Source organism: Pogoniulus pusillus, chromosome 29 (assembly GCF_015220805.1).
Source record: "Pogoniulus pusillus isolate bPogPus1 chromosome 29, bPogPus1.pri, whole genome shotgun sequence".
NCBI classification, from domain to species: Eukaryota; Metazoa; Chordata; class Aves; order Piciformes; family Lybiidae; genus Pogoniulus; species Pogoniulus pusillus.
In genome coordinates, this window is record NC_087292.1 from 9181641 (window position 1) to 9205347 (window position 23707).

At 46.8% G+C, this 23707-nt stretch overlaps 1 protein-coding gene and 1 long non-coding RNA gene across 13 annotated transcripts in view; both read right to left on the reverse strand.

Annotated features, from left to right (window-relative positions):
• NFATC2 (nuclear factor of activated T cells 2) overlaps nt 1–1978 on the reverse strand; it is a 93990-nt gene extending 92012 nt beyond the window's left edge. For 9 of the 12 annotated variants that reach the window (XM_064167399.1, XM_064167393.1, XM_064167403.1 and 6 more), the window contains exon 1: nt 1793–1978. In XM_064167399.1, coding sequence (XP_064023469.1) covers nt 1793–1937 — 145 coding nt within the window. In that variant the 5' untranslated portion in view covers nt 1938–1978. The remainder of the gene's footprint in view (nt 1–1792) is intronic. The other 3 variants (XM_064167397.1, XM_064167398.1, XM_064167396.1) reach the window with 1 other exon arrangement.
• A 10398-nt stretch (nt 1979–12376) lies between these two features.
• LOC135188130 (uncharacterized) lies at nt 12377–23074 on the reverse strand. Its single transcript, XR_010307574.1, has 4 exons — nt 22959–23074; nt 17561–17891; nt 14505–14642; nt 12377–12821 (listed from the first exon to the last, which is right to left on the reverse strand). It is a non-coding gene; the product is annotated as an uncharacterized LOC135188130 (long non-coding RNA).
• Nucleotides 23075–23707: the final 633 nt, after the last annotated feature.

A 23707-nucleotide genomic window follows, 5' to 3' on the forward strand; every position in this document is an offset into this window, starting at 1 on the left:
AAACCAGAGCTTCTTTCAAACAAGGTTTGAATGTAGGAACCAGACTGAAGGGCTGGGATTCACAGGCACCGCTATGGTCTTGGTTCTGTTCTGGATCCTCCCCTGAAAAGGACTTGTTTTCCCAACTGCAGTTCAGCTGAGGCCAGAACTGCACATGACACCAAGCATCATTTGTCACGACATGTGGATTAAAGTCCTTTCTCAAAATTTGAACATTTTCTGTTTCCCTGTAAACATGCTTTAATCTTTTGTACATTAAAGGTCACGGATGTATACAGGATTGCTTACAGACCCTAGCTGGTGCCTTTTCAAAGCAAGAGAGAATGTTCTCCAGATTACAATGCTAGTGTGTATGGTTGTGATCTTTTCTTGGGTATTTTAATGCTAATTATTCCCATCTTTGGAACAAACAAAAATTACTACTAATTATGTTTTCCAGTCATTCAAATGTGGAGAAAGCAAGCTCAAGAAGGAAGTTACTTCCACTACAAGCATACACTGCTCTGCATTTATGTGGTTTGAAGACTAAACTTTCTAACCCCCACCTACATACTACTATATTCAGTGGAACTTCTCACTTAAGGCTTCACTCTCTACCATAAAGATATGAAAAACACCCAGCATCTGAAGCTTTCACTGAGACTCAGTGTATTTGCATTAAAATCACTGACCTCTTTCCCATCCTGGCTTTATTTTAACTATGTTAAACCTGGGATGAAAATCAAGCTTTGTACAGTTGATATTAACCATCCTCACTCATTTTTGCTGCTGGTGCACATCTGTATGTTTAAACAAGTAAACAAACCCCAAAACTCAGTAACAACTCTCCGTTTTACTAATGATATGATGATTCAGGCCTAATGGGTCTCCTTCTGCTGCACTGTCCCCTCAGAACACAACATCTCATTCTTCAAATGCCCTAAAGAAATGCCCTTTCTCAGCTGCAAAGAATCAAAACGTGTATTTTAGAAACAACATCCCAGCAATTCTTTCCTCTGAGTTCTGTCTTTTCTGGCTTGGTCTGGTTTATACAAATCTGTATTGTATGGAATAGGAAATACTGAGATTTAGTATTGCCCATTGATTGAATTATCATTTAGAAAGTCAGGAAGACTTGCCATGGTGCTTTTAGTATCATAGACTTGCATAAACTCAGAAAAGCAGAACTATTATCACGGTTAACTTCAGGTTATGGTGTTTGGATCCAAACTGGAAAGCGGCTTTGCCAACACCTTGCCATCCAAGCAGGATGGTCAGACTCTTCTCAGATAACTAACTCCTTGGTAGTCCTAGACCTGGTGCTCAAACTGCCTTTCTCAGTTTCCAGAACACCCTCTGCCACCATGACAATGGCCAAAAGGAGACCAACCAAGCTGAGCTTTTCTGCCTCACTCTGCAGAGCATCACTCCAATACCCCTGTGCACAACTGTGTAGGTACCAGCAACGTCCCACGGCCGCTTTCGGATGCTTCATCATAAGAAGGGGACCAAACCATTTGCCACCAGTGACAGTGCCGGCTCGCAAGCCCTGCTGGCCACCTCAGCAGCGCAAACCCGAGAGGCGCAGCCCTGGACACAGCCCGTCAACAGCACACACGGCATCTGCAGCCGGGACAGGTGCGGGCAGGCACAGCGGGGCACAGGCCCTGCGGCAGACCCAGCGAAAGGCCCGGCAGCATCCCGGGTCTCTTTCATCCTCCGAGGGCGCTGGCAGCGCCCGGTCCTGCAGCGGCGGCCCCGCCGCCTCGTCGGGGCGCTGCCCCGGCTCCTGCTGCGGCGGCTCCCCACCAACCTTCGATCGGCTTCAGGTAGTCGTAGTCGAAGAGGATGGAGAAGTCAAACTCCTCCTGCGGGCTGCCCTCCGGGGCCGGGCCGGGGCCATGCCCGGGCCCCCCCTCCTGCCGGTCGGGCTCCGGAGCCTGGGCGGCGGCGCTCATCTTAGCCAGAGCCAGCCTGTAAGTGGTGGGACAGGACGGGAGGGGAGGTTCGCCCGGGGCTGTTCGGCTGCCGAACAGAGCCCCAAGTGCGAGAGCCGCCGCGACACCCGTCAGTATCCTTCCAAGTACAAGTGGAGAGGAGTTCGAGGGGAGAAAAAAAATAGATAAAAATAAAGAAAACAAGCCAAAAGATGCCCGGGGGGGGGGTCGCTGAGAAGGCTACGCCCGACGGCGGCGATGCGGACAGCGAGCCCCGGCAGTAGCACACGAGGGCGACTGGTGCGACCAGCAGTGGCAGCTTCCTGCTCCCGAGCTGCCACCTGCCGCCGGGGCCGCCCCCGGGGGGGAGGAGCGCAGCCCGGGCAGCACCAGACCTGCAGGCCGGGGGGAGAGGGGGTGCCTGCAGGGGTCATGATGGGAGAGCAGAGAAGAGGAAGTGGAACGGACAAGAGAACCGCAGGGCTGAGAGGGATGGAAGCCTCCAGAAACCCCGTTCGGTCCCATGTCAGTGATCTGTCTCTGCCCGCTTATTAGAGGCTGAGCATGACTTGCTGTCTTGCATACAGCCTCTTCCTCCCAGCAGTCAAGCCTTTTTCTGTTGAGGTTTTCAGACTCTAGCAGCCCAGGTGCTGGCCTTGCCTTCTCCAGGCTTCATGGGTCCAACGGGACCACCTGTTCTTGCCTCCCAGCAAACAGGTTTCTGGGGTCATCTCATTCTGCAACCAGAGGCTGACCTCTCTTAACTGGTGCACCTTTAGAAACATCAAGTCCATCATACACAAGGCCTGTGTTCTCCCCCTGCCTTGTTTCGTGTTTCCCAGAATGGGGTTTTGCTGCATCCCCTGCTGACCACATTGTCAATGCTGCCAGCTTCCCCAGGTACCCTCAGACACCTTCACTACATTGACTCTATTCATCAACATCTTCACCAGGCCCTTCACAAGGTGCTGGTCTCTGCCCCCCTACAGACTTCAGCCTCTAATGTCTGCTACAGCCAGGAATGACTTCACTTGTGGGTAACTGGAGATGCTAAATTTGTGTATTTAGAGCATCTGTGGTCAGAAGACCTCTCCCTTGCTTACCTCATTTGTATGGGCCCCTTCATTAGTGTAAGCATGTCTGTGAGCCTGAGAAATGCTTGGTCTGTATAGACAGAGAGAGGAGGCAAAGGCAGAGGGACCAAGATAATTTAAAAAGTACTTTGATGTTTACTTCAACTTGGTTTTGCTAAGCCCTGTTAGCACAGCAGCATTAACTAAATTGCAAGTCTGACCCTGAGCTATTTGTCTAAGGTCACAAAGTCTGTTTTATAGAACACATAGAGCAGAGTCTCTACATTTACACTTATCCCCGTCACCCTTATCATTAATATGGTCAGCAGAGTAATGACAAATCATCTTTTCATCACACCTTTTTGCTCCATCCTTTGCCAGTCCAGAGTGCAAGAGCTTGGACTCCTCCTATGCTTTGAACTCGGTTCCTACATTGAGCTTCTGAAGAATCCCCAGCAACACAGTCTGTACTGGCCAGTCATCCCACAACACCTACTGGGAGACACTGGAGGCACCTATTGGTGAGCAGAAGTGTTGCATAGCACTTTCAGGCATGAACGGGAAGTGGGGAACTCCAAAGACTTATATTGTGGATGCACAAAGGCAGGTGGAGAGCAACCAGATTGGAATTAGGCTTTTATGGCATTAATCTGTTACTGGAAGGTGCCAATGGATAGGGAAACCTGACTTTCAGAAAGGGTAGATGATCCCAGAGGTGGGATGTGCCAGGGTTTGTACTGAGGTGTTTGCAGAAGGAGACAGAGGGCTGGAAATACAGGGAGCCCTACTGATACATTCACTCTATGCCTTTCCCCCTGAAGTGCAGTTTAAACGGAGAGAAAAAACCATTGTGCCATATACACAGCCACTAGATTAGTGAGTGATTTCACTGCAATCAATGCCATAACTCAGCAGAGATTAAAAGGACAATATTTTCTCTCATTGATGCATGATATGCACAGTAACACAATAGCTTCCTCATACCAAACTATTTGAACTTTCTCTTGCACATGCTGCCAAAACAACCAGGTATGGTGCTTTGCTGGCTTTCCATACAGACAGCACACAGTGCTGGGAGAATGTGCACACCCCTGTGTAAGCAGCATGAATAGGTCATAGGCTGTGTCTGTCTCTCTTGTGCAACATGCTGCTGCTTCCTGTGATCCAGTGTGGCTCCTTGCTTGGTGAAGGGACTGCTGGAGCCTACTTTGAATAGGATCCAGTACTCGCTTTGTGGTTGAGCTGGAGACCGCAGTTCAAGTCTACCTCATCTGCTGCAGCAATTCCTGATACTGCATGAAGCTCTTGCTTGCTGTAGTTTCGTAGTGTCTGGTTTGGCCAGAGACAGGGCCCTGCTGCTGCTGGGCACAGACAGGGAAGCCTGTGCAGCTGATGATTAGTGGTCTTGGCTACTGGCATTACGAAATGAGGCCACCCCAGAAAGCTGCAGATAGAGTTGAGCTCCTACCCTCAGGAACGTGTGTGGGGAAGGGAGGCTGCCAGCCCCTTGGGAAACATGCTGCTCTGCCTTAGGGCTTGATTCATTCCAAATTGTTTAAACGTGAGGAAAACGTATATTAAATTGGCCTGTGTATATATCTGTTCTAAAATGATGCTCACCGGTTGCTGGAGCCTTTTATCATTGGCCCTTCTATTTAAAATTCATTAGGAAAACCAAATATACTTGCTGATCTTGGCTTAGCACTAAAGACAGCTGTCATCCTTGCAGCTCACAACACATGGAGCACGACTGGATAGCATCATTTGTATTAGCCACAAAGAGAAAAGATGTGAACAATAACATTGGCCTTTTTAAGTAAGATGTAGGTGATTGGCAGGAATGAATGGGGAAATTACCCCAATTTCTGCTAAATCTCTATCTGACTCTTCATCCTATATTTCCTAGTTTGCCTGCAAGCCAGTAAGCATACAGAGTCTCAAACTTATACTCCTACAATTAGTAATACTTTACAAATGGAAAATGTACCTTTTGCTTTCCAAGATGACCATGTCATCCAAAATAGTTCCATCGCTAATACATAAATTCTGACACTGGCGAGGAATTAGGGTGACAAGACAGCAATGAGAAAAGTGTTAGAGAAATGCAGGAATTAGCTCAGCTTATAGGATTCAACCATTCTGCCCAGCAGACAACTCGACAGATGTCAAAGAGCAGTAGCCGCCAGGCACACAATCAACTGGATTCCCCCCTATTCATTCTATGGCTCACAGGGCACATGAGGACATTGGTCCCATATGATCTGGCATAATGTATAAGAATAATAGTTTCCACAGCCTTTGAGTGCACAGAGGTGTGAGTTAAAATGCTATACTCTGGGCTGTGTTGGAAGCTACCAGTGTGTTATTTCGAGCAGAACTGGTGCAAATCCACAAAACACAGATCTGTCCTAAATATCAGAGATGCACAAAACCATCACTAGGTACAAGCAGCTGCAGAATTCAGCTCAAGTGACAGCTTTAATTTTTAGAGCACTCCAAGGGATGAGGGCACATTCTCAAGCCAACAATGAGAAGAAAAGATTATAAATTGTTTCAATTTTAGCTGCTTTAACTGCACAATATGTTCACAGTCTGTCATTAATAATTAGTGATGAAGAAAAAGAAGGGAAACTGCTAGACTTTAACTAGACTGTGGACTCTTCAGCTCAATACATACACTCAGAAAAAGCACCCAACCACTCCAAATCAAAGGAGAAACCCAGACAACACGACAAATACTTCCCAATGCTTGTTTTCCGTTAGGCCTGGAATAGAGTGTCCAAAGACTGGAAATACTAATTTGTTTCTCTAAATCTCTTTTTTTTTTTCATATCAATAACACATCCTTTATACAAGGATCCTCTATTTATTTCTCCTCTTACTGCTGTCAAAAGGCCAACATGGCCACAACCCTCAGCCACTGGTCAGAGCTCCGCTCAGGCTCACAGCCCCCGCATTAGAGATCTGGGAGTCAGCATTAACTCTTTCTCTCTCTCTGTTTTGGGGTTTTTTCTTTTCTTTTCTTTTTTTTTTTTTCCATGAGCCTTAAAGGTGTTTCAAGAACTTAGGCAAAATCTGTTCTTGGCAGCATTAACAAAAATTGCAGCCACGTATACTTGCAGCAGGCTCTACACAGAACAGAACTGGAAATACATTGTGCTGCCATTTCAGGGAACTGGAGAATGGAAGGACTCCTTTTCCACATAGTTGGATCAGTGCTTGCCTTTGGCAGGGCTTTGCTTTAATAAACTTTAAAAATATGTGAATACTGGACTACCTAGGTACTAGGAGATGAGGAATCCAAAAACAAAGCTAAGAAAAAGTTGTTTCTAGTATAATACAAAGTGTGTTTTTAAAAGTGCTTAACCTATTTCTCGGTGTTAAAATTTACTGCAAATGTAACTTATCACTTTCTGTTTCTACTTCCATGCTCCTGTTGCATTCCCTCTACCAACAACTTAATTAATGCAAGTCACCAGGCTAAAGAACATTTTAGAGAGTCTTTGCAGAAATATGGTCACTGTGTTGATTATAGTGACTCACAGGTTATTTCATCTGTAATCCTGTAATATCCTCACTTTGATCTTTTTTTAGAAGAAAAAGAAGTTGAGAAAAGTGGATTTAAAATGCTGAGCATCTCTTTAGCAGCTAAAACCCAAAGAAAATATGAGTCGATGCTGTCTTAAAAATCTAAGTGTTCTAGTGGTGTATGTGGCAGGCATTAGAAATTTAACAGGCAACTAAAACTTGCACATGGACTTAATCCAAGCTCTTTAAAATGAGCTCAGACTGTGAGTGACTGTTGCTTGGTCTGGAGTGTGGGGAGTGCTATTACAGAGGAAAAAAGAAAGAAAGAGAAAGAAGAAATATTCTGATACTTCCTCTGAGGGGCACATGCACAGATGCTACTATTCAATTTTGGGGTCAGTTTGAGTCAGAAATATTACCCCCAATTTCAGACTTAAAGTGGTTTGGCAAGAAAGGACAATGGAAATATTGCTTGTATCTCCACATTCCCATTAAGTTCTGAAGTCTGTTGTGCAAACCAAAGGAATGCACATATCATAGTTTTAAAACATAGACCAAGTCAGTAGTGGAAAATAAGTTCTGGGGTATTATTATCCTTGGCTATTAAAAAATAAATGAATGATTAAATATTTCAGTTAGAATATCTATTGGAACATTATAAAAGAGTGCTCCAATTATGTCAGTGTCCTATCTGTGAATGTGATTTCTGCCCTATATAACGTGCTGGCTATTAGCTGTTGCAACCATGTCCCACAGGACAGGCTTATAAACAGAAAGGTACTATCTTGCATGACAGAATACTAACAGATGTGGGACAAGAAGATGATACAGGGACTCGTGGCCACCTAAAAGCTTCTGCCATGGCAAGTGTCTTGCTGACACTTGCAGAAGTACAGGGAGCACAGCTACTCAAGCATCTTTCTTCTGTCAGGGTGTTAGGCTGTGCAAAATCTTCATTCCCCACACTGTAAGCATAAAAGGAGGCTAGGGCCTAAAGCTATTAACACATCATCATTTACACACCCTTCATTAATGAGTTGCTTGCACTTTGTTGTAGGTGCAGAAATCCTCCCAAAACCAGAGACTGATCCCATGTGCTATTAACCTCTAGCAGTTTTATGCAGCTCGGTCTTTGTGAAAGGGTTGGGACTAAACTTGTGACACGAAGGCAAGTCAGTGCTAGAGTCTGCTTCCATCACCCCTATTGCTACTGGCAGGAGCAAGCGTTTTACATCAAGGGAGGAACATTTTAGTACCCAGGAGCATATTCTTTCTGAAGCATCTCTAGGCTTTGTCACGCAGTTCACTGCACTGATCATCTGACTGCTGTCACCTCAAATATTTGATCTGGGAAAGAAGAAATCAGTACCTTTTGCCTTAGTCTGTGACTGCAATGCTCTGGGGAACAGCTGCTCTGGGGAAAGCAGAGCTGCACAGCAATGGAAGGAGCTGTGCTAGGTGCTGCTGCCTTGCGCTTTGATCACTTGCTATCCTAATAGGGCAGGTGAGAGTGGGACCTTGCCAGCAGTAAGAAGAGTAAGAAGTCTCCTCTGTTTCCCTTTCCTGTTCTCTCTGCAGCAAAATAATTTCTCTGAGGTATTCTGAAAGTGACTAAGAGCAGCTGAAGCACTTAGAAAAGAGGGAGTTTTGTCTGGAGAAAACCGAGAATACAAAAGACAAGGCAATGGCCTGATCCTAAGGCGGTATAAAGCCACCCAGAGTCTTTCCATTGGCCTGTCCGAGAATCGGAGCTCTCGGATGATCGCCGTTGGGTGTACGCCTTGATGAGTGTGTTTTGGCAGGTGCCACGGGAGCCTGCTTCGGCGGGAGAAAACAAATAGCCGCTGCTAAGGGCCCTGCAAACGAAGCCCTGAGATACACGCTGCGTCCCCGCCACAGTCCGCACAGCCCCTCCATCGGCCCCGGGAGCACCGGGGGCAGCCGTGACTCAGCGGCCGGGCGGCGGTGCCAGCGCCGGGAGCGCGGCGGGCGTCGCTCGGCGCTGGCCAGCCGGAAGGCGGGGAGATCTGAAACAGAGCGAGCAACTGGAAAAGCGCTTGTCTTCTCCACCGCCTGCACCCTCTGCACGTCGCTCCCCGGACTGGTAGCCCTGTAAAAACTGCGGCTCACCTGCGCTTCCGCCCGCCGAGCACCCCGTGCGGGCCAGCAGGCCGCCCGAGCAGGGGGCTGCAGGGCTCGGGGGGAGCAGCCGGGCCCGCTGGTCTGAGAGGTGCGGACCGCGAGGAGATTCTTTGTGCAGAGTATTCTCCACCTGGATCCGCCACTGCTGGCCACACCGGCACGGGGAGCCCCAGGCACGACGGTGCCTGGAGACCCCCTCTCTATCCGCTAACATCGCCCAGAGGCATGCCCTTTCCTCCGGCCCCGTACCGGCGCTGTACAGCCCCCACCGCGTCCCCACGCGGGACCGCTCCCGGCGCCGCGCCCTCCCCTGAGGCCCAGCCTCGCCGCGCTGAGGGAGGACCGAGGATGCCCGCGGCCCCTCCTAGACAGCCGCCCCCGCGGCTCGATAGGGTCGGGGCGATAGAGGGGAGCTCTCGACAGAGGAGGGGAATGGTGATTCGGGTCGGAGCGGGCGGGCGGCGCGCAGTGGCCGCGCACGGAGCGCTGACAGCGCGGTAGACTCCTCCTCTCGCCGCGCTTAACTCTTGCCTCCACCAGCACTAGCGCACGGCGGCAGGAGGGAATCGACGCTAAACACACACACGCGCACACCGAAGCCCTGCCGCACGGCTCGCCCCGTGGGGTACCGGCCTCGACGAGAGCCGCGGGCATCCCCGAGGGCAGTATGGCCGTGGACTGGCCGCATCCAGCCCAACACCGCCGGCCCAGGAGAAGCCGGCTGCGACGGCCCGAGCCCCCGACCTGGGCGGGCGGCGGAAGAGTTAATGGCCGGGAGGTTAGTCAGCGAGACTCCTGGGGTGATGGTTTGGAAGAGAAGAGTCCCTCTGGCTGAAGTTTAAAGGAGGTTTCTCCAGACAGATTTGTATCGGCTTCGCGAAGCGCTTCAAACAAAGCCCAAATCCAGCCCAGTCCCTTTCCCGAGGGACCTTCTCGCCCTGAAACCCTCCTGCCATCCCAGCCGAGTTGCCTTTGGCCAGCTAAAGCCGACAGGATCAATCGCCCGGCCCGGAGTGGGGTGGTGGGGTGACCTGCAGAGACCCTGTGTAAGGGAAGCGCACAGGAGGGCACACACGGAGCACACACACACAGCGCAGGAGTGGAACCCTACCTTGATCCATAGACCTCATGATGTGGTGGTAATGTACCAGCCTGCAGGCAGTTTCTCTCTGCATCAGTAATTAAAAAAAAAAAAAAAAAAAACTTTAAAAAAAAAAATTTAAAAAAATCAAGAGCAGAAAAATAGTTTAAAAAGTGAAGAAGAAAAAAAAATCTTCTTTAAACCATGGTCAACCAGTGCCGCCCGCACAGAAGGAACCCCTTCTGCTCTCCTCCTCCGTAAGTGTTTGGAGGTGCAAAGAGGGATCCGAACTGGGCTGAGCTTGTTCCTGAAGTGAAGTCAGTTCTCTGCTCTGAGATGAGGGTTACTAGAGAGGGAAAGGCCACTTCCTTCCCTGCTCCGAGTGTTTATAGTCTTTGAATGCTGTAAAATAACGGGATTCCCTCACTGTTTCCTCCTGTTTATCCCAGTGCCATGGAAACCCCTGGATCGCCTCCATCTCCCAAACTGAGGGCTTTCCTGCAAACTTCACACTCAGGAATCCATGACGTCTCGCAGCTCCGGGCCAAGGCAGCTCTGCGGCTTTCTCAGTCTGCAGCACAAGCACTTAATTGTTGAGCAGAAAGTTAGAGAGCGAGAAAGAAAGAAATATGGATGATGTTAAAAATCCCAGTGTGTGCTTTTTAAACAAAACTTACAGGAACTGCAAAGCCTTTCAAAGCAACGTGGCTTCTGTGCAGAAGTTTTCCTTCTTCCCAGCAGAGACAAGCTCAGACTGCTGCTGCTTTTACCTTAGAATAAATCATTCAGAAAACCGAGGTCCCCAGTTCATATTTACGTCTTTTAAATTCGCCGGCACCCTATTAATACCCATCTTGTTACTGGCATGAGTCTGGGTTTGTAATTACCCACTGACTCGAGTCCTCAGACAGAAGACAAAAAGAAAAAGGAATGGGTTAATTTGTTTAGTGGCATCCCACAGACCTCGCTCTATTTTTAGATCCATTTAGGAGAGGAGCTACCCCATGGATTTCCACTGATACACGTGGAGCTTAGCAAGAATTGAAATAGCCAGAGGAGCCTGCGAAACCAAGACAACCCCCGTGTGTTTACTAGTACTATGTATAAACAGGAAAATAAAACAAAAGAAAACAGGAAAATAAAGACAAGGATGTCATTAACTCGATGCTGTCTTACAAGGTATAGTTTTCACTGGTATGTTAACGAACATCTGCCTCTTGACACAGTGCTGGGCTCGGTACCTCCGTGCAACCGGACTCGAATGCATTTTTTTTTTTCGGAAGAGATGAAGGGTTCGCATACACAAAACGCTTCCCCGGGGACCATGGCAGCTCCGCGGTGCATCGGTGGCTGTGTGTAACCCCACCGGTCGCCGCGGTGCACGTTTTGGGCCGGGGTGGCTGCCGGGGTCAGCTGGAGCCCCGGGCAGCAGCGGGGAGTGAGTCACTGCAGAGGGACTTGGCCCGGAGCTGCACGGAGGGCTGGCTGGCACCCGCACCACATTTCCATTTTTCACTCCCTGACTCTCAAAATCGACTCGAAGGAGGTATCACAATCAAACTTTCTGCTTCTCGAGTTTGTTGTCCTGCAGGCTAGCAACTGCAGGCAGGCCAGGGAAACTCAGTGCACCTCTCTTTCCTAGCCTTTGTCATTTTTGGACGTGTCAAGGCGGAAATACCTACCCCAGCTCCGCGAGCCCGTTATACAACTGACTTCCACCGGACCCCCGAAGGCCAGAGGAGCCCCGTCCAGGTAACCCTGCGCCCTTGCCCGGGGCTGCCCCGGAGCTCTGGCAGTCAGCACCCCCTTTACACTCTCCACCGACTCCCAGGGAAGCCCCTTTCTCCTTGGCCCCGCAACGACTGATGCCAGGACCCCTTCGGTGTGCCCTCAGCGATGCCTGTTGCCAGCAGCACCCTCGAGCTGCTTTACGCAGAGACTACCCACCCGAATCCCGAGCACTCATGGCAGCGGCTGGCTGAGAAGCACTCAAAAAGTTAATGTTGACACCTGGGCTCGGCCGGGGTTTGCCCTGTCACAGCCCTCGAAGCCGCTTTGAAGCAAGGAGGTTTGCTAAGCAAGATGCTGCCCCGGGACCGAGCGACCCCCTGTTCTGCACCACTCACCGTCCCCCAGTCACCCTGAGCTAGCTGGGATGTGTGGCTAGACCCTCGATTAGCATCAGCTGAAGTACAGTCGGGACCACAGGATTTCTTTTTAGAAACACTAAGAAGAAGCTGAATTCATTAACAGTTAATTATCTTTCACCACCCAAACCCCTCGCTGTGGCACTAACTGGTCACCCCAGCATCACCTGTTACAATTGCACTGGGAAATGCAGAGGAGAGAGCTGGGGAAGGAGCTTCAGGTGGGGAGACACAGACTAAAGCACAGCTGGAAAAGGGAGAGATGAGGGACTGAGGACGATCAGAGGGAGCAACTTAGTGCAGAGGAGGGATCACAAACAACCTGGGGGGGCAGAGGGCATCGAGCCCTGCCAAAGGATATCCCAGAGCAAGTGGAGAATGGGCGACCCCGACGGAAAGCTTTGCCTCCTCCCACGCTGAGCTATAATGGGGGGAGCAGTCCCAGCTCAGTGGTTATGGCACACAGGTTGGCTTCCCTAGTCTGGGCCGTTTAAAAATACAATGTCTTTCTTTTAATAGCTCGGTTTGATCGGCTCCCACTAGTTCACATGACAGGGCTTTCCTAAAATATCTTCTTCCACCAAGTTTTTTCCAACTTAAAAATGCTGAATCCTGCTACCCAAATTAAACTCAGTGCAAAGTGAAAAAAAAAAATTAAATAAAGAAGTGAAAGAGGGCTGGCAGCTGCCTCCGGACTGCTAGCATTCCCCAAACCAGCATATGACACAACTGTAATTCCAAGGCTTTTGGAGAGTTCAGCGAGAAAATCGTGTCCTCCACTGGCTGCAGCTTCCCCGCTGAGTTAAACTTTCCTGACGGAACCTTTCTCCATCTGGCTTCAGCTCCCAGCGCGTTGTGAGCGGCCGTGGAGAAGGGGGATGTAGTTCAAGTCTTATATAACGGTGCAAGCTGGATGCGGGGGCAGAGACTTTCCCTAGAAACGAGAGATTTTTATATATATATTGGTATTTTTAGCTTCCTTTTTCAAAGGAAGGCCAAATACCTCCGACTTTCCTTTGCTTTCTTATTTTGGTATCACTAAGGGATTTTATTTTTGGAGGTAAGGCACTATTAATAGCTAATATTTTTAGCTATTTGTTCCCTCTTTAGGAGAATACTTCCTCTTCCTTTCAGGGGCACATTCTGGACCACATCTCTATGCCCCCCAACAGACCCACCTCCCCACCCTGCCCCTGGAACCCTCCGGGATTTGCCAAGAGGATGCTCGGCTTTTGGGGACAGAGGGATGGGTGCATGTCCTGGGGCTGGCCCTGGTCCCTGCCCCAGCCAGCTCCCTGGTTCAGGGCTAGGTTTGGCAGCCACCGTTCTCCCCGTGAGCAGCTCAACCCAGGCCAGAGCAGCCTCAGAGCCGGGCTCCCGGCCCAGAAGGCTGATCAAGGAGCTCCCTGTCTGGGAAAGGAGAGCTGCAGGCGGCCGGAGAAAACAGGCAGCCGGCCTGGGGGGCTCCGGCGAGTCATGTGCTGGGGAGCTTAACCTCTGGGGGTCCCTGGCTTCCCCCGACAGCCGTCCGCAGCACCAACCCACGACTGGGCAAGAGCCTCTACCCCTCCCACCAGAGAATGAGCGCTGCCCGGCCAGCTCCGCGCTGTTCATTGGCAATTAACCCAAAATACTTTGTTGTTCTTTTAAAAAATTCTCATGCTCTCCAGGAGATAAGACATCAAGGCTTCCTGAGGATGTGCTCTCAGGCCGTTGGGGCAGCTGCCCGGATTTTATCATCATAGACTTCATGGAGACATCTCTGTTTTCCACTTGCAAAAGGTATTTCAGGCTCACAGCAACAATAAGTATTTTTGACAAAAGCTCCTCACACTTCCAAAGTAAATACTGTTCTCCCCGAATCTGCCACGGCATACAATGCACTCCCCAGCGCAAGCTCGACATTGAAGACGTTAAGCAGAGCCGGATTTATCCACCCCCGGGCTGTCCTCACTTCCCCTAACCAGGAGTCCCGAGCAGAGCCCAACAAAGACCAGACAATGCAGCATCTATAGCTTGCAAACCGGCACCTCGCTTAGTTTTGATGCTTGTCTTAGAGCATCATGAGTGCACGTTACCAACTCAGGCTTGCTTCTGACAATGCACTTTGTCTAAATAACATCTCCACGCACTTTGTGGCGTTACAAACATTGTCCTGTCTTGTAATGAGCTCCACGTGGCTCAGGGAGTCCACCCACATGCAGCTCTTCAAGACTGAAATTAGCACTGCTTGAATTTTCCCCATCAAAACACTTTTTTTTTTTTTTTTTTAAGGACAAATAGATTTTCATTGAAAATGATTTTTTTTTCAATAAAGCTCAATAAACTGAGAGGCTTTCTCTCTCTCTCTCTTTTTTTTTGTCACTGTTTGTTGGGGCTTTTTCCTAAGAAGTAGCCTCTAGTGAAGGGATTCATTTTTGTTAACATTAAAAATTATTTTTTTGTAAGGGAAGACTCACTTTTAAAAATGATTATTTTACTTTTCCCTCATCGAAAAAAGACCTCTCCGAAAACAAAACCTCAAATAAAAGAAAGGGTATTTCTCTCCCCTAGAAATTTTCCTGTGAAGTCAAAAAAAAAAAAAAAAAAAAAAGAGAATCCACTTCTTTCAACTCACCAAAAGAACAACAGTGCTCCACTCTCGTTGTCTTTAGTGAGGCAGCTCTCGGGTTGTTACTCCTGATCCCACAAGAAGATACTTAATTCAGCTGGCTTGGTGCCTATTCCCGTGTCTGCCTCCTAGAAATCTGTAGGACTGCAGACAGACAATGACAGACAGACATTTGCAAAGCAGTCATATGAGGTCATTACCAGTTGATATGGAGATGTCCCATACCCTCATGTCAAGCTGTATGTGAAAGAATTACCAGATCTGCAGCTGTAGAAAGAAACGGCTCAGAGCCTCATCCTCTGGAAAAAAACGACTAAGGCTTTTTTATCCAGGGAAAAGCGAAACGGCTCAGCCTGCGGCAGAGCTGAGGGTGGCTGCTTGGGTTCTGCTCGGCCCCGCAGCATCCTCCAGCCCCGACGACATCCCAAGACATCCCTTAACGGCCCCGCGTCCCACCGTAACTCCCTTCTCGCCCTCGGAACCCACATCAGCTCTACCCTGGTCCCACAAGTTTGCCAAGAGCTCTAACTCCTGGATAGGGAATTTTGGAGGCATGTAAATTCGTCTGCAAGAGAGGAAAGGAGGCAGGATGGCCCGTAAGACACGGCGGGAGGGATTCAGTCTTCCCGGGAGACTTTTGTGGCACCCGAGCAGACGACAAACACGATCACTCGGATAATCTGAGAGTTTACACGCCGGCCCCATAGCGTGGTGGGGAGAGGAACGGCTGAGGCTGCGGAGCACAGGGCTGCGCAACGCCGGAGGAGCGGCGCGGGTGGGGCTGGTCCCGGAGGGGTGCGGGGAAGGGGAGGCAGGCGGCAACAGCCGGGGATGGGGAAGGTGCAGGTGGACGGTCACCTTGGCCATCAGGATTCAGATGTGGCAGCTCGAAATGTAAGCAATACCTGGGATTACTTGGTTGTAAGTGGTGCTAAACCTCTCACAGACGTGACACTTGCTCCCTGCACACTGATTTAGCAAACCTGTCCGTAGATGAATGTTTAAAGCCCATGATCTGTGCCTCAAACAGCATCAAACATTATTTTCAGGGAACACTTAAGCCCTCCGGATTGGCACCACCTTACAAAATACTACAATGACTAAGTTAGCAACTCTGAGCAAATGCATTGGGCAAATGATAGGATAAAACTGAGCTACAACTGGTTGGTTTGTTTTAAGTGAGTCTAATTAAACAAATAAGATCTCTGGATGAGGCTGTAAAGATGTCTGTTTCTTCCAAAGATATTTTCCTTTTAAGACTATAAAAGCATAAGTGGGCTTTTTGTTTAGATTTCCAAGATTTTAAGCTAAGGTTCAGAAAATGAGACAGACAAACAGGGCAATTACTCCTTGGAATAATCAGGAAGAAGAGTAGTCACACTGGAGTTAGAGAGGTGCTTTTCTAGCAAGGCAAGCAAACATGTTACCATTTATCTGTTTCTTGGCAGAATTTAAGCCACTCTAACTGTAGTCACCAGACCACACTTTGGAAAGAGGTATCCAGCAAACAGCCATGCACAACAAATGCCTGTTCTGCTTCTTAACACTGGATATTTAGTTCCATGAAAGATGCTACCTGGAAAATTCCCATTATTTTCACAACAGGATTAGAACAGGTTTGTGAACCTCCTTCCCTTTGAATAGTGTAGGGGAAAAGGGAGAGGAAGACACTGCTTGTCCTGGCCATGTCCAGGTAGTACGGGATTCACGGGCACCTGCCAACTCAGCCCACCACAGCTCTGAGCTGCTCCATCTGGTGCTTGCTGTGCAGCAGAGGAGCACTGGGAAATTCTTTCCTGTCTGTTCTGTTTGGTGAAGATGGATACAACAGAGATCCTGTCCCTTAAACTGTATATGTTACAACAGCACAAGGGAAGTAGCTGGTCACTCTTGCACATTGCTCCCAGTTCACTGAAGGGTTTGTGGAATGTGAAAGTCATCATGCATTAATCATTATTCCCATCTATTCAATTCATCTGTCCCTTCCAAGGAAGGGGAAAACCAAGGTAGGAATGTGAAGACATCATTCTGATCACAGGTGATTCTGAACATTTTTCCCCAGCTATTTCTTTTACGGAAGAGTTCAACATCTCCTAGGTACATATGTCCACACACCAGCACATTCACAGTTCTCAGCATGGACCTTCCTCCAGGTCCCACACAGGAGCAAGTACCTCTCCAGCAGGGCTGAGCAGGCATTTGCCAAGCTTTTAGAAAGGGAAAGCTAGTTCAGGAAGGACTTAGCATGCCTAGATCAAGGACATGACCACTATGGTCACAGACTACCTGGACTCCACTACCCACCTCTATCAAATGAAGATAGATGCAGAACACAGCTATGCTGATGGATGGCTCCAAACCATACCAAATCAAATCATAATGCTTCTTAACTATATAAAGTGATTCTTTCATGCAGGGAGAGAGTGAATTGTAGTTTAGAGTGACATTCTTACATCTAAAGACAGACTACCACTCTTTATTAGGGCTCTGGCAAAATGCATGTATGAACATACAGCATTTGTTTCAGTTACATTAGGACATAAGCTGGTTTATTAATAACAACAATGAACTAAGCCAATTAGACACCTGTACATTATTAGATTCAGGTTGAAAACGCTGATGCAGTCATTTGCTATACTATATGATGACTAAACTAAATAGTGATAATAAAGAAAGGTTATGACTGTTTTGAAAATGTGGTTTTACCCCTTTAATATCACCGCCAGGGCAAAGGAATTTGATATTACATCCTGAACACAATTTATGATTCATTACTGCAGCCCTGGCCACACCCGGCAGCTAATCTAGAATTTCACACATTTAATGAACTTCATACTTGAAATATGTGGTCTGTAAAATCTGATTTACACTGTTGTTAAAATAGTTGGTGTTTGAAAGAAAATGTATTTTAAAGTATGCATTTGTGCACAAAATTTGTTGTGTTGGTTTTTTTTTCTCTTAAACCCCAAACCCAGTCATTAATTCACCCCAAAGCGTATAAAATGTTCCCCACAGCATACTTTCTAGTGCAGTATTTCTTTCAGCACCTCAGATTTACTCACCATGTTCCTTCAGGAGCAACTGCATTCAGTTATACAGAGGAGTAGAAAGCCCCTGCAATGTAGTTGTAGGTACTTCAGGCGGTAAGTTAACTTGACAAGTCAGTTCATGATGGAGTCCAGGATCTGTAATTAGTTCTTACCTGCCATCATCATAAAACCACTGCATTAGGTCAGTCCTTGTTTGGGCCGTGCAAGAGGTACCTTACAATCCCAGGTCACTCAAGCGTGTTAGCTTTTTATTGGATGTTAACACCTGATATTTCCTCCAGGCTCTGGTTTTACTGAAGGTTTTGTGGCATTATATTCTCTGGAGCTGGAATGGCAGCAGGAGCTGAAAGAAAAAGAAGAGTGAGAACCCATATAAATCACTGCCCTGGCCAGTATCCTGGTGGTGAGAGATCACAAAAGACATCGGGCTGATGAAGGAATTAGCTGTTATTCACATGTGAAACACAAGATGCTTCTTTCTGTTGAAGGCTATTATGGTAAACACTGCACCTGTAAAAATTAGCTCCACATTTCAGTAACTCATAAGAATTCAGCTTAGACTTGATCAAAACTCAAAGGCTGTGTGAGGGTGTGGATGAGTGTGACTTGTTTGTTCACACCAGCTGTGAGTCTTCCAATGAGACACCAGCACAATGCCCTTCCTTTCATCTGATGTTGGAAAGGTTTTCTTCTCATGGGTTACTGCCGCAAATAGCAATTTCACTTAGAACATTTGTTTTCTGGCTCGTTTCTTGGTGTATATAGGAAAGATCAGATGTCAAAATCCAATCAGCAGGAGGCTTGAGACTTCATAGAAACAAAACTGGGCAGCTTTGAATAAAAATTCAGTCTATAGACGGTTGCCTGAGAATTTCTGGCACTAGTTTCAGCCTGAAATGTAAACTATCAGTTTGCTTAATTAATCTGGATCCAGCTAAAAGGCAGAAATGAATTTTGACAAATAAATAAAAGGATACCAAAGACTGGGAAGTGGCATATCTGGAGAAAGTAAGATAGATGAGGGGTTGGTTCTAACCTTGGTCTTTTATAACAGCTTGGCTGTCAAGCTGGAGAAGGTCCAAGTCCCTGTGCCACACTGCAAATAACAGTTGACAAATGCTTCTTTAGAGCAGCTCACAGCAGGCAATGATACTATAGATCCTGTTTAAAACTGGTTGTCCCCTTCTCCAGGTATTTTACTTACCTTGGATGCAGAGGTAAGGAGGAGAACCTGTCAGTGTTAGTTTCCAGCTCATACTTTAGGCAAAACAAAAATCTTAGCTCATGTTTTATTGACTTTCAATGTTGGGTTTTTTTTTTTTTGTTTGTTTGTAATTTGGCTTAAAATAATTGTTCCAGGCTAGAATGAAGCACAGACAGCATACTGAATAATTGAGCTACATTAATAAACATCAGGATGTAACTGCTGCAGATATGTTTGAAAATTAGAAGCAGCAAGGGATCTTATGTGCAAGTTGTTACTACATCTCCATGCAAAGGCAATGTGTACACACACACACACGAAAATCAGACAAGCCCTGCAAGGGCTGACACCAGGATGCTGCCCAGATGAAATCTGGAGGTGAATTTCAGCTGGGCAGGATGGTGCTTGGATTTCCCTGAGCTTGCTAATCACCAGCACAGCTCCAACAGCAAGAGCTCTCTTTGCTCACATTGCAAGCTCATGCCAAGGAAGCCTTGGCAACAGAGTGGTTAAAATGCTGGCTGCTGTTCAGCAGGGCTCTGAAACTTTACAGCTCATGGTGTGCTGGTTGTCAAACATAAGGAGAACAAGATGGAGCCTAATAGAGTTGCAGCTGGAGAGCAATAAACATTTCCAGCAACATCTCCAGGGTAAAATAAGATCCTACCTCATAGGCGCTGAGAGGACTTCTGGCAGTGTCCCTGCCCTTGCAGCAAGATAACGAGCTGCCTTACCATCTGCTGCAGTCCAGAGGGTTCTCCTCTAAGGTCCTATCCTTCAAGTCTTGGAACAAGGTCAAAGCCAAAAGTAATAAAACATAGTAAGTGTGAGCCATTCAAGCTCCCAGTTCCAAATCAGTACCCTGGCTGGCCCAGGAGAGCTAGCTCACACACAGGACCTTCCAAGACCAGAGTGACTGCGATGGTGCTTCCTGTGGTGGTCCAGGACAGCAATCACAGCAGCAGCAGGTGCAGGGAAAAGCAATTCACTGGAAATGACTGGGTCAGACCAGAGATGTTGTCTGACAGAAGGAATGTCAATCCTTACAAATGTGTCTTACTCAAAACCTCAATCTGAGACTGACACGAGGTACAGAGGCTTTGCAGAGTTCTGCCTCTGCAGGCAGCATCCCCTTCGCCATCACTTTGGCTCAGCACCAAACAGCATTTCTTTCCATGGTAGTTGCACTGCTGCTGCTGGAACAGGTATTGTGATCCTTTGGGACCATTAGACAGCATTTCATATGATGGTCTCATTGAGCAATAGTTTGTTCTCATTTTAAGTAGGAATCCTGATCAACAGCAATTCTCATCACTTTCTGACAAGTCACACGTTGCTGAAATTTGCCACTGTAGGAAACGAACCCAAAGTGACATGTCTTAAAAAATAGAGGAGCCAGCACAAGGCAGATCCTTGTCTAATGGCAGAGCAATAGAACGCCTACAGCAGAGCTACGACACAGCTTTCTCAGAGCAGATGTGCAACAGCTGAGTAAATCCACTGATGAAATCTCAAGCACAGAAGATACTTACTTCTCAAGTATCCACCAAGGTGCATGCTCCAGGAGTCCTTCTGAACTGACTAAGCAGAATCTCAAAGCACAATCAATTCACCTCCACTCATGCTCTTAATTTATATTGTGGGTAATTCCAATTTTTCCCTGGTAAAGAAGTTTCTGGATATGGTTAAGCTACTCAGAGTGTACATTTAAAATGAAATCTGTTTCACATAAAAGGACAAATGAGAATGACTATTACCCCCATCTTTAATGCGCTAAATTCTTTTGCACAGATTGTTCTCGTTACTACTTCTTTCTGTGAGAGAATCTGAACAGCACACAATATTCCTCCTTACGTGCACAACTGTAGCAAGCCAAGAGAGGAAAGCTTTAAAGTGGGAACGCAATGATTTTAAAGTTCTTTTTGTAACCCACTTACTCAGTACTTGTTAGGTCTCAGGCCACAAAGAGAGGAAGAGCAGCAGAGGGAAGGGCATTCTTCTGAAGGGTCAGATCCTGCAACTTATTGATCGTCTATAACTCTTAACTACAAGCACCAAGTAATCTAGAGAGCCCCACACCATTCAGAGAGTTTTAGGGCCAGGAAATACCAGTTTGTGGCCCAAGAAAACCACAGTATCAGTTTAGATACTGATGGGTGCCAGATCAGGATTAAGTGCTGACAGCAGTTACTGTCACACTCCGCAGTTTTCCTTTGCATTACCTTTCATAGAATCAAACAGGTTGGAAGAGACCTTCAAGATCCTCCAGTCCAACCTAGCACTCAGCCTTATCCAGTCAACTAGACCATGGCACTAAGTGCCTCATCCAGTCTTCTCTTGAATGCCTCCAGGGATGGCAACTCCACCACCTCCCTGGGCAGCCCATTCCAATGGCAAATCACTCTTTTTGCAGTTGCAGCAAAGCTATTCCTGCAGTGGCTACTCACAATCTCTGAAACTCACCTTTTTTTCATGTGCAACTGGAAAAGACTTATTACAGATGTAATTTGCATCTGCAGTTGCAGGTTTAGGATGACAGAACCTAGCAAAATGTTTTGATTTGGCTTAACCAATACAGTAAGGACAGTTTCTTTGAAGCCTAAAGTTGCATCCCTAATATTAAAAAAGAAAAGAATCTGAATACTCTGTGGAATAAGTAACCTTCCTATAGGATTATGGGGTGAGAAAGTTCCAAAGTCAAACCAAGAACCTTGTTCACTGCGTGCCCTGCCATGGACTTTGAGTACAGCCTCAAGAGCACAAGTTTTCTCTGCCTCCACCTCCTAGCTGTGGAACAAGGGCAATTACTGTCCTCTAACAAGGATTTGTCATGACAATAATATTTAATGCCATGGAAAAGTGACTTGAGCCATCAGAAGGCAAAGGTAGAGGGTATGCTGGCAAGGGTTTCTCCTCTCCAGATGGTTTAAGGTAAAAAAAGAAGGTTCTGCACATCTTCCTACAACACCTAAGGCTCAGGGCCACAGCAAGATACCAAATTCCTATCCAGCACCTATTGTTTTATTTTTCTGAAGAAAGGAGACACTAGTGTGTAATATAACCACAATTTGAAAAATAAGGCCACTGGCATTGTTTGGTCAAGCCAAGGCTGAAAACTTACCCCAGGATGCATGATCTTCCAAAAATCTGCCAACCCCTGCAGTGTTCAAACTTGTGTGGTGACCACAGCCACATGAAGAATGAAATTAAACCCCATGGAAATCTTTGACATTTCTACTATTATGCAATATTTGGGTGAAAAAAAAAATTGCAGAAATTCTCCTTCCCTTTTCAGAGTTTAGAAAAACTATTTCTAGCTTTTTTTAATTACACATTTCACCATTAAAAAGAAACCATCCATAAATTAAAGAACCACTAACTAAGGCTTATGTAACCCATTTGCAGTGGGAAATTGGTAACACTTGGGAGTGAAATCTCATCCTGTAATTTCTGGAGTCTACAGCATTCATTTGATGCCTGCAAAGATCACAAAAATTGTTTATTTAATGTTTGCATTCACTATTTGATGCAAAAAAAACTAATGCAGAATGATAAGATGTTGTCATCTGGGTCCTATTGGATTACTAAAGTAAGTCTTTAACACATGTTTAATAATCTGAAGGATAGCTTACCACTGCTGTAGTTGAATATTGTCCCCTAAGTTGTGGATGTACTTTATCCAATTATATTATTTTGGGGGGTGCTGTGGTTGCTTTTCCCCCAGTGTTTATGGCTCTATTACAATTTTTTTTTGTAGAAATCTGTAATGCTCAGTTCTTAATCACTGTTATTGAAGTTTCCCCTGCGGAAAACGGTCAGTGTTAACCTCCTGCCTCTCCCTCCCACTTCTGACCCAGAAGAGGGGTAGCCAGCCCCAGCCCTGGCACTGCTGATGTGCAGAGCCAGTTACTTAATCTAACATGCAAGTGATGAACACATTCCAAAAATAGCTGTTCCTGATGATGTTGCATCATTGCTTTTCCAAGAGCAGCATATATAGATTTCAAACAAAAACCCCCTTTCTCCTAACTCACAGCAGTGAGTAGCAGAAGGAACAACCACCTTCTCCTTAGCTGGCATTGCACTAGAATTTGTAAGGATGGTTTGGCCAGAATCTTCCCCAATGAGCCAAATCTCTTGAAGCTGAATTTACAAACTACGGGGCTTGTTAAAAATCCTCGGGACAGTTGGGTACTCTGGGACTACCTGGTTGTAAAGAAGGCAGCAGGCAAGCGGAAGCCTGGGGCTGAAGTTCCACCTGGTGGTCACAGCAGTCAGGTCCTCTCGCTGATGTGGTGGCAAGACAGCAGTGGGACCAGCAGCCTGACCACTTCCAGCAACAGCTTCTCTCTGTGCTCCACAAAGGGTGAAGCCACACCATTAGATTGCACTGATGACTTGCAGAAAATAATCTTGCAGTTAGTCACTAATGAAGTGAAGGGTAGCAAAGCTCCCACCAACACCTAATTTAATTAACACTTTTTTAATTAACAATCCTACCAGCCCTAAACCCCTTCCTGTTAAAACTGTTAGAAAACTGCTTACAACAAAGAAATTAATGAAGCAGCTTGTGCTGGTTTGAGGCTAATTGGAATATTTTAATGAGAGATATTAGATCATTGGTTGTGAAAAGAAAACAATGATGAAGTCTGTATCATTCATGGGTTTGCTGAGGGAGATAAAAAGCCAAAATGTCAACAATTTGTCCCACTCTGTCCTGGGACATTTCCCTCTTCACTCTAATATCTTTCCACTAACAAGTAAGCTTTGTTGAGTGGTTGGTTTCTGGCTGGGAAGAGAGATATGGAGGGAGAAAGAGGGGATATCTTTGAGCCCTTCTGGGCAGATTTCTTTGCCTGGGAGGGAGTTTGGAGTTCTGTATTCTAATTCCCATCTAATTGTAAATACTTGTAAATATACTCTGTATATATGCTTGTAACTTTAGCTTTGCTGTA